The following is a 12,310-nucleotide window of genomic DNA, read 5'->3' as shown; positions in this document are numbered from 1 at the left end:
CCGCGTTTCCGGCTCTCAAAGCCGACGCCTTCCCCGCTCTCCCACGGCCGGGGGGAGGGGCGCACCCCCGGCCCCGCCCTCGCCCCGCCCCGGCGCGGGCGCGCCTGACGACAGCTGCAAAGCAGTTTTTCAGCAGCCGCAAGTGAGGTGAGTCGCGGCCCCGCGGCGCGGGGGGGGGGTCGGAGCCCCCCCGGCCCCTCAGGACCGGACCGGGATGGGACGGGACGGACGGGACGGGATGGACGGGACGGGACGGGCGGCGGCGCCGGGACGGGGCCACGGCCGCTCCCCCGCCCCGCCGGATCCCGGAGCGCGGGCGGCGCGGCCCCGGCGGGGCGGGAGGGGAGCGGCGGCCGGCGGAGCCCGCGCCTCCCCGCGGTGAGGCGGCGCTGCCCCGGGGCTGCGGGCGGCGCGGCCCCTCGGGGGGCGGCGGCGGGGCCGGGCTCGGGCTGCGAGCTGCCCTCAGCTTCCCTCCGCTTCCCTGAGCTTCCCCCGCGTCCCTCCGCAGGGTCCGGCGCAGCGACCCGGTGACCGCCGTGCCAGCCCGCGGCCTCCGCGCTACCTGAGCCAATGCTCGATCTGGAGGTGGTGCCCGAGCGCTCTCTGGGGAACGAGCAATGGGAGTTCACCTTAGGTGAGTGCGTTCCTTCCCCGGCCCGGGGCTCAGCGGGTCCCCTCGGCGTCCCTAAGGACTCTCTGGGAGTTGGAGAGAGAAAGGGAGCGAGAGCCAAAGCTCGCCTTTCGCTGGCCCTAAAAATACTAAAGTACGAGCTTTAAGGGTTTCCTTGTAGTTCATAGTTTCACCTTTAGCTTTTGCGTGCCAACTTGTGCTTTGTTTATCTGATTGTGTGCTTTCATCTGCTCGTTTGCTTTCTTTTGTCTTGCCATGTAAGACTAGGCATTCTTTTAAATAACTCCGAAAAGAGGAAGGATGAATGTGCTGATTGTCACCTGAATATGTGTCAGGTGATACTGGCAGCTTCAGCTGTGCCCTGATACTTACTATGACTGATGTGCTTTTCTGTACAAACCCTTCATAAACATGAGTCGAGTTTCACAATTTCTTTGTGTCGCTGTTGGGTTGCAAAACAGTGGAGAAAGTAAACTTTGGAGATATTTTCTCGGGGTTGGATAACAAGTGTTTCCCGCCCCCCCCCAATCATTTGTATTTTTAAATCGTGCTGAATAGTCCTTCCCTACCAGTTACTGCTCTAGTTACTGTGATGAGAAAGAACTTTCCCCCAGCTGATGCAAATTTGGCTGGTGCCAAAGTGTGAGGCAGGACACTGAAATGAACAGTTGAAATGAGCTGATGTGGGTTCTTCAGGTGACCTGTGTTTTCAAGCAGACATTGGTAGTTGTTAAAACCCTCAGAAGGTGCTGTCCATGTCACTTTTCTGAGTGGCTGTGTGACATGTCAGTGTTGATCTCTTTTTATTCCTGTTTTCCATCATTGCTGTGGCTCTGTGTGAAGTTAATGGTGGTGGGAGTTTGGGAGATGTAAACCGTGTGTCACCCTCTGTGTCTGCCTGAGCTGGAGTTACACCTGGGCTGCTGCTCCTGTCACCTGTGACAGCGAGGGGACAGACTGTTCCTAAAGACACTGTTACACAGTGCCCTGACCTAGGCTGGACCTGGGGAGTGGTGCTGTGCCTTGGGGTTATTTGTATGAAACCCATCAAACACAAAGGGCTGTTTGTGCTGCTGTGACTTCAGTCAAGCACAGCTTGATGGTTACCGACAGGGCTCAGTGGCTTTTGGAGGCTAATTATAGCACCTCAGGTCCCACCCTGGAAATCCTGGTGAACTCCTTGTACCCTAAACGTTCTGTGCTCTCAGCTCTGTGTGACCTCTGCCATCCTTTAGTGCCTGTGTTACCTGGGGAAAAGCAATTTCCAGCTGCATACCCTGACTGTCTTCATAAATACAGAGTACCAGCTCCTCTCCCTACTCCATATCAAAACAAGAAAAGAGAAAATGCTTTTCATTTTCCCAAGGAAAGCCAGGTAAAGCAGTCTCATGGTTAAAATTTCCCAGTGTCTCTGTGTATGTGCACACACACATGCATAGATGTGAGAGGGAGGAAACTCGGCTGTATTTCTTGCAGTAAACATAGCCACCACGTGATGTGTCTAATATATAATTAGCCTGACCTGCTGGTGCAGAGCAGGAGGCTGACTGGGTCTTAGGATACTTGACTTTGTCCTGCACCAGCGATGGTGTGTGAAGATTGTCCCTGCTGACAAGGCTGGGGTAGTGCTGGTGTAGATGGGACTCTCACTGCCAGCGCTGTTCTACTCATTATTTGTTTAGCTCTGCTCTTAGCAGAACTAATGGCAGTATTCCTGAACTGCTGCTGACTCTGGCTTCCAGTACTGTGCCCACAATGGAGATGACTGAGGGGAAATGCCAGGAAAATTTTGTACATGACTTTTTGGATTCTGTTTCTGGCTCCAGTGTTGACTCACTGTGTGACTAGAGCATAAAAAATTTACCCGAGACTGAGTTAGATACCTGTGCCACTGCACCTCTTGGGCTGCATTCCTGCTGTTTTAAAGGAGAACAATTAAATACTTACTCTGTAGTGCCTACAGGTATACTATTCGTGTTTGAGATGTGTAATTTCTAAGGCATACTGGCATTTCTCTTGGGCTTTGTACTTTCTTTTCCCACTGAGTTTCACGTATCTTTATTTAATGCATTGTGATTCATCATAGATTTTCTTGTATTTTTCTCCTAATTTTTATTCATTTTTCTGTCCCCATCCCTTCAAGCCACACAATCTTAGCATAGGCTGATGCTTCAAGCCATGATGTTCCTGACCAGTGTATGTGAGAGAACTGTCTTGTGCTGCTTGTATCACCCAGCATTTAGAAGAGGGAAAGGCCTGTGGCAGAGGAACCCTAGCACTGGTCTTTGTGGGCATTACTGCCATGGCTCAGTTTAGTTTTGACTGTCTGATGGGTTGGAAACCATGTTTGCTTCCCCATTCCCCCTGACTGATGAGCAAGGGAAAAAGAATTCTTTGTTTTCCTCTTTGACTGCAAAGGCTGATGAATGTTGAGGAAAAAGGGGATGTTGTGTGTGAGAAGACTGGAGAAAAATAACCCATTTTTTTATTCCTCCTGTGACTTCTAGAAGCAAATGGAGGCAGAGGGAGGATACTGGCTGTTCAACACATCTTGGGTCCTGTAAACCATTCCTGGAGAACTTGGGTTGCTCACTGTAGCTCTGCTAAGCAGCTGCATGGCCAAATCTGTTTGATTCTCAGTGACTGAAAACTGAACCAAGCCAGCCCATGTCCATTTGCTTGCAGCCTGAGAAAGCTGTGAGTAAGAGAGTCACATGAGCCATCTGTTTGCACACTTAGCAGCCCAGCATTGCATCAGTTTACCTCGAACTCTGTGTTTCTGCACTTCTGGAGCTGGCTGCTTTTTGACTGAATCCTCACAGGCTGCTGGCACCATTGGCCTGTGGGTCCTGTCAGCTGTGCTGGCTGGGCTTCAGCCTGTGCTACTGGTTTATTGTTTAACTGAGCCCATGGTCTTAGCCCTGCAAGTCTTTTATGGATACTGACTTAGAACATGGGATTGGTACTCTTCAGTCAACCTTACTTTTTTTTCTGGATTCATACTTTTGCTAGGTTGAGAAATATGAACTTTTACAGCAACATCTTTGATCTTATCTTCTTGCTGCTATTCACGTTTCTATTCCATTTTGAAAATATTATCTAATACATAATAACTGTCATCTTCAAACTCTGCTGCCTAGACTACAAGGCAACTGCTATTTCCTAGATAATAGGAAACAGTGCTGCTTTATTGTGTGGCTCTGCATTTTAATTTCATTACCGTTATTAAAATAATAACTCATTTTTACTTAATATAATCTACTGACATATAATTTCTAGCTGCAAACCAAGTTGTCCCCAAGATTATGGGCTAAGGTAAAAACCAGTTTTGCAGACAGGTTTGTATATGGTATTTGCAAATTGAATCACTGTAGTTCTAATTTATGCATCTGTTTTACCAAAACTTGATTTCATGATTTCAGCAAAGCTGCAGTATATGGGCACAACAGTGAGAATTATATTTTTGGGGTTTTTTCAGTGTTATGCCATTATTACTTTAAAGCAGTATCCATGGTGAGCTAGGTGTGTATGTTTTAAATATATATATATATGGAAAGAGAGAGGGAGATTTCTCACTTTGATACTGTGGATAATGTCTAAAAGGTGCTTTAAAGCATGACATGTTGTCTGAATTTGATTGGTGCAGCAAGTAACTAAAAGTTTTGAATGTATTAAATGTAGTTTCTGAGGTAAATTATACCTAATCAGGCCAACTTTTTTAACATTTAAAAACTAGAAATAGAAAAGGACAGGGCAAGGAATGGAAATAAAATGTCAGATAGCTAATCTAAATTGGGTTGAAGCAGTTAGTAGGAAAAATAAAACTTCACAATTATGAGCTCATAACCTTGCTTTATAAATGCCTGCTTTCAATCCAGGAATGTGATCACATTTCATTTGGAAAGGCAACAGAGGTTTTTAGTGTGATAAATGATGAGATGGTGTGATGCTATTTTTTCTGCAGAATCAGCTGTTTCATTCTGCTTTCAAAAATATGTAACTGTAAAGATACACACTAAGGAAAGAAAAAAAGCCCTTGAAATTGTAGGCAAGACTGTGGACTATAAGTGTATTGCCTCAGTTGAACCAAATTTTTTGTATGTCTATTCTGTCTGTAGACTGAGAATATAAAGTTTCTTCCTTGACACAAGTAGAGCCATGTCAGCAGCTCATGTGGCCTCTTAGGTTTGAGGAGAATCATTGCTCTGTGATAGTATTTGTATGTGTCTGGTATGAATACCCAGTACTCCATCAAGGTTAATGAAGTGTGTAATAAAAGGTGTTTCAGGAGCCTGTTGAATGGGTATGGGAGTGCCCAAGCCAGCTCTAGTGGAGTTTGATATGGGCTATTTTATCAGTTACTGCACTAATGACCCTAAAAAGCAGAACATTTTGTGCACAGGCTGTGGCAAGCTCTTTGCTTTTTCTAAGCTTGAACTTTGCTGTTTAATTTTGTGTCTAGAGATACTTTTTTCCTATATGCCTAACAATTGGTAGATAAACAATGACTTTTCTGTTTCCAAACACCAGGTCTGTGCTGATACCATGAGTCAGGCCAGCTTGTTTGTTGACCACATACCTTTCTGTTGTAACTCAGTGTTTGCTGATGGTGGTTTGGTTACCTTGTGTAACCTTGTTGTTAAAAATCTTTGTTAACTGGTTTCTGCACTGAAGAAATCCCTGTTTTTATTTCCAGGAATGCCGTTGGCTCAGGCTGTAGCAATCCTTCAGAAACACTGTCGCATTATCAAAAACGTCCAGGTTCTCTACAGCGAGCAGGTGAGCAGGGCACGGGCAGGAAAGGCACCTCTTGGTGAATGAAAACATGCTTTGTGCTCATGGACATGTTGTGGGGCTATTTGAAATTGAGCTACACCAAATTATTGCCACCACGTGAGAGATGCAACTTTTATGTTTCTTGTCAGATGTCATAATCCTCAGCACAGCAGTACAGTGATTTAACAACTGTCAGTTTTGTATATGCAGCGGAGGAGTGGCATTATTTTTCTTTTAAGAAATGAAATGTTACGTAATTAGCTGGACAATTTAATTCTAGTCTATTTACTTTATCTTTGTGAAGTGGTGCTACAGTTTAAAGAACTGAATCACTCATTATTTCTGCTTTTGTGTTTGGTCCACTGGTGATGAGCCACTTTGGCACCTTTTCTCTTCATCTGCAAATTTGTCTACAGAAAGTAGGTGCAGTGATTTAAGCCAGCTATAAATGTCTTAATCATTCTTCATAATGAGCATTAAGTTCCTGATATGTTTGACTTCCATCAAAAAAGGGGACTAGAAGTAAAACCCTTGTGCTAGATCAAGTAAAATGTGTTATTCTGATGGAAGTGTAAGGGGGAATAAGACAAAGGAGTCTCAGATGTCTCAAAGGACTCTTCAGATGTTTTATGTGCAGTGCCCTTTAATAAGAAGATGATATTCATATGTTGCAAATTACAGCTCGTTGCATCAAGAAAAAGGCAGAGTCTGTACACTGTTAGTTTGTATCAAAGTAAGGATTCAGTCCTTGTGCATTTGCAGTGAGTATTGAATGCCTAAGAGCAACCTTGACTGGTGTTCAGTGCTGGATACGTATTTCATGTTATTAAATGAATTATCTTTTTTTTTTTTTAACTTTATGTGGATTTATGGGTTTTCTGATGACTGAATTGCAAATCTGGCTCCTTGTGATTAATGCATGGGAGCATCTGTCTGGCAGTGAGCACATTCGTTGTTTTTTGAATTCTTTGGAGAGTTTTAGTTTTTCTTACCACAGTGCATTTGAATTTTTTCTAGAGTTGTTTAGATGAAGGATGAGCTTCCTATTCCACTCAGATTGTAGAATCACAGAAGGGTTAGTGTTTCAGTGCTAGTAAGCAGAGGTGTATCACTCCTTGGTTTTTTTACATCTCTTGGAAAGTTACATTGTTCTTGACTGTGTACACTGTGTACACTAACTTCTATTCTGCCTGCAGAGGGCAGGTTTAGTGGTTTGGGGTTTTCTTCCCAAAATGTAGTAAATGTAAACATGTTTTAGCACCTGCATAGTCTAAAAAAATAGTTCTTCCCATCTTTCTGGAATAGTTCTGATGATTATTTTTTTCCCTGTATATTATTGCAATTCAGTGCCTGATATTTTTTTTCACACACCACTCAGGGCCTGCATTTGACTGTCTGGCTCTGTCCTCACGCTCGTGCAGAGTGTCATGCATTTCATTAGCAGCTGAGCACAAAGAGCTCCGTTCTTAGAAAATTCAAAGCTTTAAATTAACTTTGCCATGCACAACTTCTATCTAGAAAAACTGTACCTGAACAGCCTTCATGTTTTTCTTCTTTGCCTTGTAAAAGAATGCCTTTGAGCACTGTGATCAAATGTTATTTAAAGCTGTTGCATCTCTAAAATTTGAATTTCTGATCCTAGAACTCCAGCAGTGAGTATTTCCTTTCAAAAATTTATATGGCAATTAAATGCAATTAGATCTGCCCATGGTGCTCTCTTTAACTTGACGTAAATGGGATGTCCAAACTGTGCCAAAAAAGCTTAGTGAATCCTTTTCTGTGAATAAAAGAATTTTAACTCATTTTTGGGCAGTTTAAGTGGGTACTAATTGCCTTTGTTTTCCTGGGCTTTTCCCTCTGGATTGTGGTTGATAGGAATGTTCAGTGATACCAGTTTTTCCTGCATCTTTGTGTAGATTAGCAATATAACTGCAGATCTGTGGTGCTTCCTTCAGGAAGATCTCTCCTGTTGCTTCTTGACATCATCTTTCATACTTGAGGTTCTGTTTTGTGTATTAGAAGTCACATGAACTAAATTTGTGCCCTTGAATCTTTCCATGTATTAGAAAATATGCCAGCAGAGAACAGAAGCTATTTGCTGTACTAATTATCAAGCTTTTCCTCAGATGTTTAGGTTTTTTTTTCCATCCACTCAAAAGTACTTGTAATGCACTCGTTCATTTTGGAATAATCTTATGAAAGCTATTTAGAAACCAATGAAATGCAGACCATATCCCATAGCAGAACAACTCAGCTAGTGTATTTGAATGCCAGATTACAAGGTTTTTTTGCTCTCTGTAGCCTTTCTAAATTAGATTTATAAGGGATTAGAAAATGACTTGCATGATCAACATTAGGCCTTTTTATCTCAAGCTTATAGTTCTGTTGCAATACTGCTTCAGTTCTACACAGAGCCATTGAAGTTTGTCAGCAAGAGTGAGGTGCCAACAGCTGATGGCATTGTGTGAAATGTGAAAGTTTCATTTAGAGTAGAGTTGACACAGGAGATCACTGGTGTTCAGCAAAGATGGCCTCAAACTGGACCAACTTCAGCAAAAGCTACTGCAGTGATCCAGAGGAGCAGGAAATCTGTGTCACAGGGGATGGAAAGCCCCATGGCTTGTTTTAACTTAGTGATGTGAGGTCTAGGACCTGATTACTTGGCTGTATGGTTTGGGCATATTGGGGGGACATGCACATGGAAATGCTCAGAAAGTATCAAGGCTAGAAGACAGTGCTGATGTGAGAAAATGGAGGACGAGAATTGGACTTTTGACAGTCAAACCCCAGAGCTCCTCTCAGTAGAGCAAAGTAAGATAGCTTATGCTTAATCAATGAAAGGGCTGTATGTGTGGTTGTCCACTTTAGAAGCCTTTATTTGCCCCAGTTGTCCATCCCCGTTCTGTCTTTTGCTAGGAAACTGCCTGGTGCAGTTCTAGGGCATGAATCTTGCTGCCTGCCTGCCATTCAACCTTTTTTCTCCTCTGACGAGACAGCTGTGGGGGATAGAGCATTTTGAAGCAAATGTGCTTTAGATGGTACATGATCAAAAAGCTGAACGGGGGCCAAGTGGCTGTGTCTGTGTGGATTGTAGAGCAGAGCAGCTTTTCCAGTGGCCCAGCAGACTGAGAGGGTGTAGAGCCTATACAGACACCAGGAAAGCCAGTGGAATGTCTCCTATTGACTCCAACAGACTGCAAATTAAGCCTTTAGTTGTTATGATTCACAGTAACTAAGGAAACCTAAATTCACAACATGAGAGTCTGAAGCCTTCCTTTTGAGGCCTAAAAAAGACTGTGTCAGTTTGATTTTTGAAGTGGAAAGCCATCTCTTTGTCAAGCACAGACCTGGTTCTGATGTGAGACTTGGTATTTTTGTGCACCAAGAATGCAACAGAGGCAGTCCCTTGATGATGACTCTGATGCTAAACTGGGAATGTTAATTTTCAAGGTGGAGTTTTGTTTGTTTTTCTTTTTTTTGTTTTAAATGTGGTTGGGGGTTATGCTGTTGTGAATTTTGTTTTTTGTTTCTTCCTCCACTTACAGTAATGGACAAAGTACTCTTAGAAGTTTTTGCAGGACACAGGCATTTCTATTTCTTTTCATAAAGAAACTGAAAGGTTTGAGATGTTTGGCCAAATGTATTTTAGTTATGCTTATGAATTGAACAAGTGATTGCTTTCTGAGGTAGTTTTGTTTTTCTAAAGCAACCAATTTATACCTCTACAGTGGTGTATAGCTTAACAAAAAAAAAAAAAAAATCTTAATTTTAAGAGCCTAACAGCTTTTTATTTTGTTTTACAGTCACCTCTTAGCCATGACCTCATCCTTAACCTGACTCAGGATGGAATCAAACTGCTGTTTGATGCTTTCAATCAGAGACTTAAGGTAATAAAACACCCCTCCTGCAAACAGACAATGCACACCAAAACCCTGGGATGTCTTGACACTTAACAGAGCATAAGTGGCTCCTGTAGACATTTAATTTGTCTTGGGTAGAGTGCTCTCCTGCGATTATGATCTGCATTTCTTCAGTTTGGGATTTAAATCTTTGTTTATGGAAGCAAGACACCTTTCCTGTGCTCTGGGGATGTACAAGTGCCACAGAAGAGTGATGGTGCAGTGTGGACTCGCTCATCTTGTCTCGAGTGGCACAGAAAGTGCCAAAGCCCTTACTAAAGCTAAGCCTTGGGTTTGAAATCAGATCATCTTTATTGCACACCAGACAGGGTTGTTTTCTGCCCAGGTTATTCCTTTTTCTGGGCTGCCATTTTATTTATGAAGTTAAACTTCCTCCTATTCATAGTTTTCATTTAAGCTAGCTTTACAGAGTACTTGTGTGGCTGTGAGCATGTGATTCCCCCCAGAAAGCCACATCCAGGCCTCTGGTGAGCAGCTGGCTTCTGCACTGACTTCAGTTAATTCTGGATGAGTTCTGATTGTTGCATTGGTGTCTTCAGTTCTACTTTTCTGCTTTTAGGTGACCAAGGGTTGATGTGCATCTCTCTAGGATGCTTAGTGTAGTTAAGATGCAAAATAAAAGGCAGGCTGGTTACTGCCTGCTCATGTCATTTATCCTTGCAAAATATCTGTAATGGAAGTGGTATTTTTTATCCATACAAAGTGGGTAACTGTGGGACTGTAGACGTATGACTACATGGGTAGAAAATTTTGAAAACTTCTTAACTGAAGAGGTGTGTAACTCCTTAGTTATTCAGAGTGGTCCTTTCAGCCAGACCAGCTGTGCTTAACAGTTGTCCCTGATTGTCACCTGGTAGGTGTAAATTTCTCTGTGACAGAAGTGTTTAGGTGTTGATTTGGTTAATTGGGTGAGAATGAACTGCTCTAACTGCCGTGCTGCTTGACATGTGAAAGCAGAAGCCTGAAGTTAGGTGTGATACTAAAAAATTGAATGCCTATAGTTTAGGTAAGTCTGGTATGGTGCTCACATCCATACTTGCAGGGTTTGGAGCAATGGTAGGTGGAGCCCTCTGCCCTTTACTCACATCTAAAATAAAACCAGCAGAAAAATACCACTCTCCAAAATTCAGCCATTGCTTTATCCCAAAAAATACTGTAGGAGAGAAGCATGTGCTATCAGCTGAAACTCAAGCTCTTTGCATATATATGAAATGGTTGAATACCAACCCAGATTAGTTGTTGAAAGTACTTATTTCTCTAAGAATAGGCTGTAACGCCATGGTATGCTTGTATTTTTATAAGAGTTTTTATTTTATAAAAATACACATTTTGAAGAAAATTTTCAGTTCAAATTGAGCTCAGTTGAGGGACAACTGAGCACTTGTTTCCCCAGATTTCTGTTTGTAATTGCCTTGTGGTAGTTTCTGTTCATGAAGTCATTCTATAATAATGGTATTCTTATTTTTAACAAGTTTTTGAATTTGCTTATACTTTGTATGTGGATGCACAGTTTTTAAGAGCAGATCTTGAAAATTCTTTGTCAGCTGTATGAAATCTTTCTAACTGGATGTAATTCTGCCGGGCACTGAATTCAAAGTGGGCATTATCATTCAAGTACATGGCTTGCTGACTGGCTTTTTTTTTGGGGAATGTTACAGTCCTGTAGTGTTTTTGAGGTGCTGTAAGTAATGTATACCATGTCTCTTCATCTTCAGTTTCTGAGGGTCTGTTTTTGTTGGACCCAGTGGGCTAAGAACCAAGCAAGAGCTTTTCTTGCCTTACTGGATTTCTTGTCTTTTTTTTCTCCTTGCTTTTCTGTATTTAAAAACTAGTTTTAAAGAAAAAAAATAGAAACCCCAAACTCTTCTGGTATGTATTGCTAGGTTTGTTTGAAAAATAAAAATAATACAGGAGAAACAATCTCTTCTGTTTTGTTGTGGTTCAGTGGTCTAGTGATACTTCTGTTTGTTTGAACTATGAATAGTCAAGCTGTGTAAATGCATACAGTGCTATGGAAACTTAGACTTGTAAAAGTGTTCAGAAAGCTTTCTAGAAGAAATCCAATGGGATCAGTTCAGAAGTGAGCAACAGCACTTGTTAAAAGACACAATAGGTGTAAAGTAAATAATGCCTGTTTTTAGGATAGTGACTGTTTTCAGTGTTGCTCAGCAGCAGCAAAACTGGAAAAATCAGGAGGCCTTTATTCTTTGTGTGTTTTTTTTAATGCACACTTGCTAATAAATTTGTTTGTGAAGAGATTGAAATACAGGGTACTAAGATGGAATATCTTGGCAATTCCAAGGAAGCTGGTGCAGGAATAAAGTCAGTAATATTCCTAAGAAGTTTCCTCCCTTTTTTTCAGGGAAAAGGGGGAAAGACTCACCTTCAGTAGCCAAAGCATTGCAGGAGATGTTGCTGATGTGAATTGGTAGATCCAGGTCCAGGTCCTGAAAGCAATTTTAGCATTACAGTCTCTCACGTGTCCTCCCTCTGAGGTGGAGGAAGAGTTGGCTTTTATAGCATTGGTCTGTTACTGCTGGTAATAGACATCTGAACATTTCTGTAAGTCTTCATAGTGAGTTCCTCACACTCACAGTGAGTGTGAAGAAACATCAGCTTTTACTCATTTACAGCAACTGTCTTCTGACTTTGTAGTAAACCCATCACTGAACAGTCCTTGGTCTTCTCAGTTTGTTCTTTGCACATAGAATCACACTGATCCTTTAGTCAGTGTGGCTGCTGTAATTTAGAAAATAATTTTTTCTCAAGTGCTCTGGCCTGTTCTTCATTATGACATTCATGACTTATGAGATCCTTTGGCTGCCATTAATTTTTGCTAAATTTTACTTGTTTATTCCCCTGCTGTTGGTGAAATGTTGACCTGAGTTGGTCTGTTTGAGTCTTGGGAAGAGGCTTTTTGGCAAGCTGGTGCCTGCTGGCTGCTGCTGGGGTGTTTCTCTTGGGGGGGAACCACATTTGTGCC

At 42.4% G+C, this 12,310-nt stretch overlaps 1 protein-coding gene across 1 annotated transcript in view; it reads left to right on the top strand.

Annotated features, from left to right (window-relative positions):
- Positions 1-39: 39 nt before the first annotated feature.
- The window catches only part of PHAF1 (phagophore assembly factor 1), a 35,020-nt gene continuing 22,749 nt past the window's right edge, over positions 40-12,310 (top strand). Inside the window, exons 1-4 of the mRNA XM_030282712.4 lie at positions 40-147; positions 509-634; positions 5,328-5,410; positions 9,211-9,294. Coding sequence (XP_030138572.1) covers positions 571-634; positions 5,328-5,410; positions 9,211-9,294 — 231 coding nt within the window. The 5' untranslated portion in view covers positions 40-147; positions 509-570. The remainder of the gene's footprint in view (positions 148-508; positions 635-5,327; positions 5,411-9,210; positions 9,295-12,310) is intronic.

The sequence above is a fragment of the Taeniopygia guttata genome, chromosome 11 (genome assembly GCF_048771995.1).
Source record: "Taeniopygia guttata chromosome 11, bTaeGut7.mat, whole genome shotgun sequence".
NCBI classification, from domain to species: domain Eukaryota; kingdom Metazoa; phylum Chordata; class Aves; order Passeriformes; family Estrildidae; genus Taeniopygia; species Taeniopygia guttata.
The sequence above is the reverse complement of the archived record's forward strand: the minus strand, read 5'-3'. Positions and strand labels throughout refer to the sequence as shown.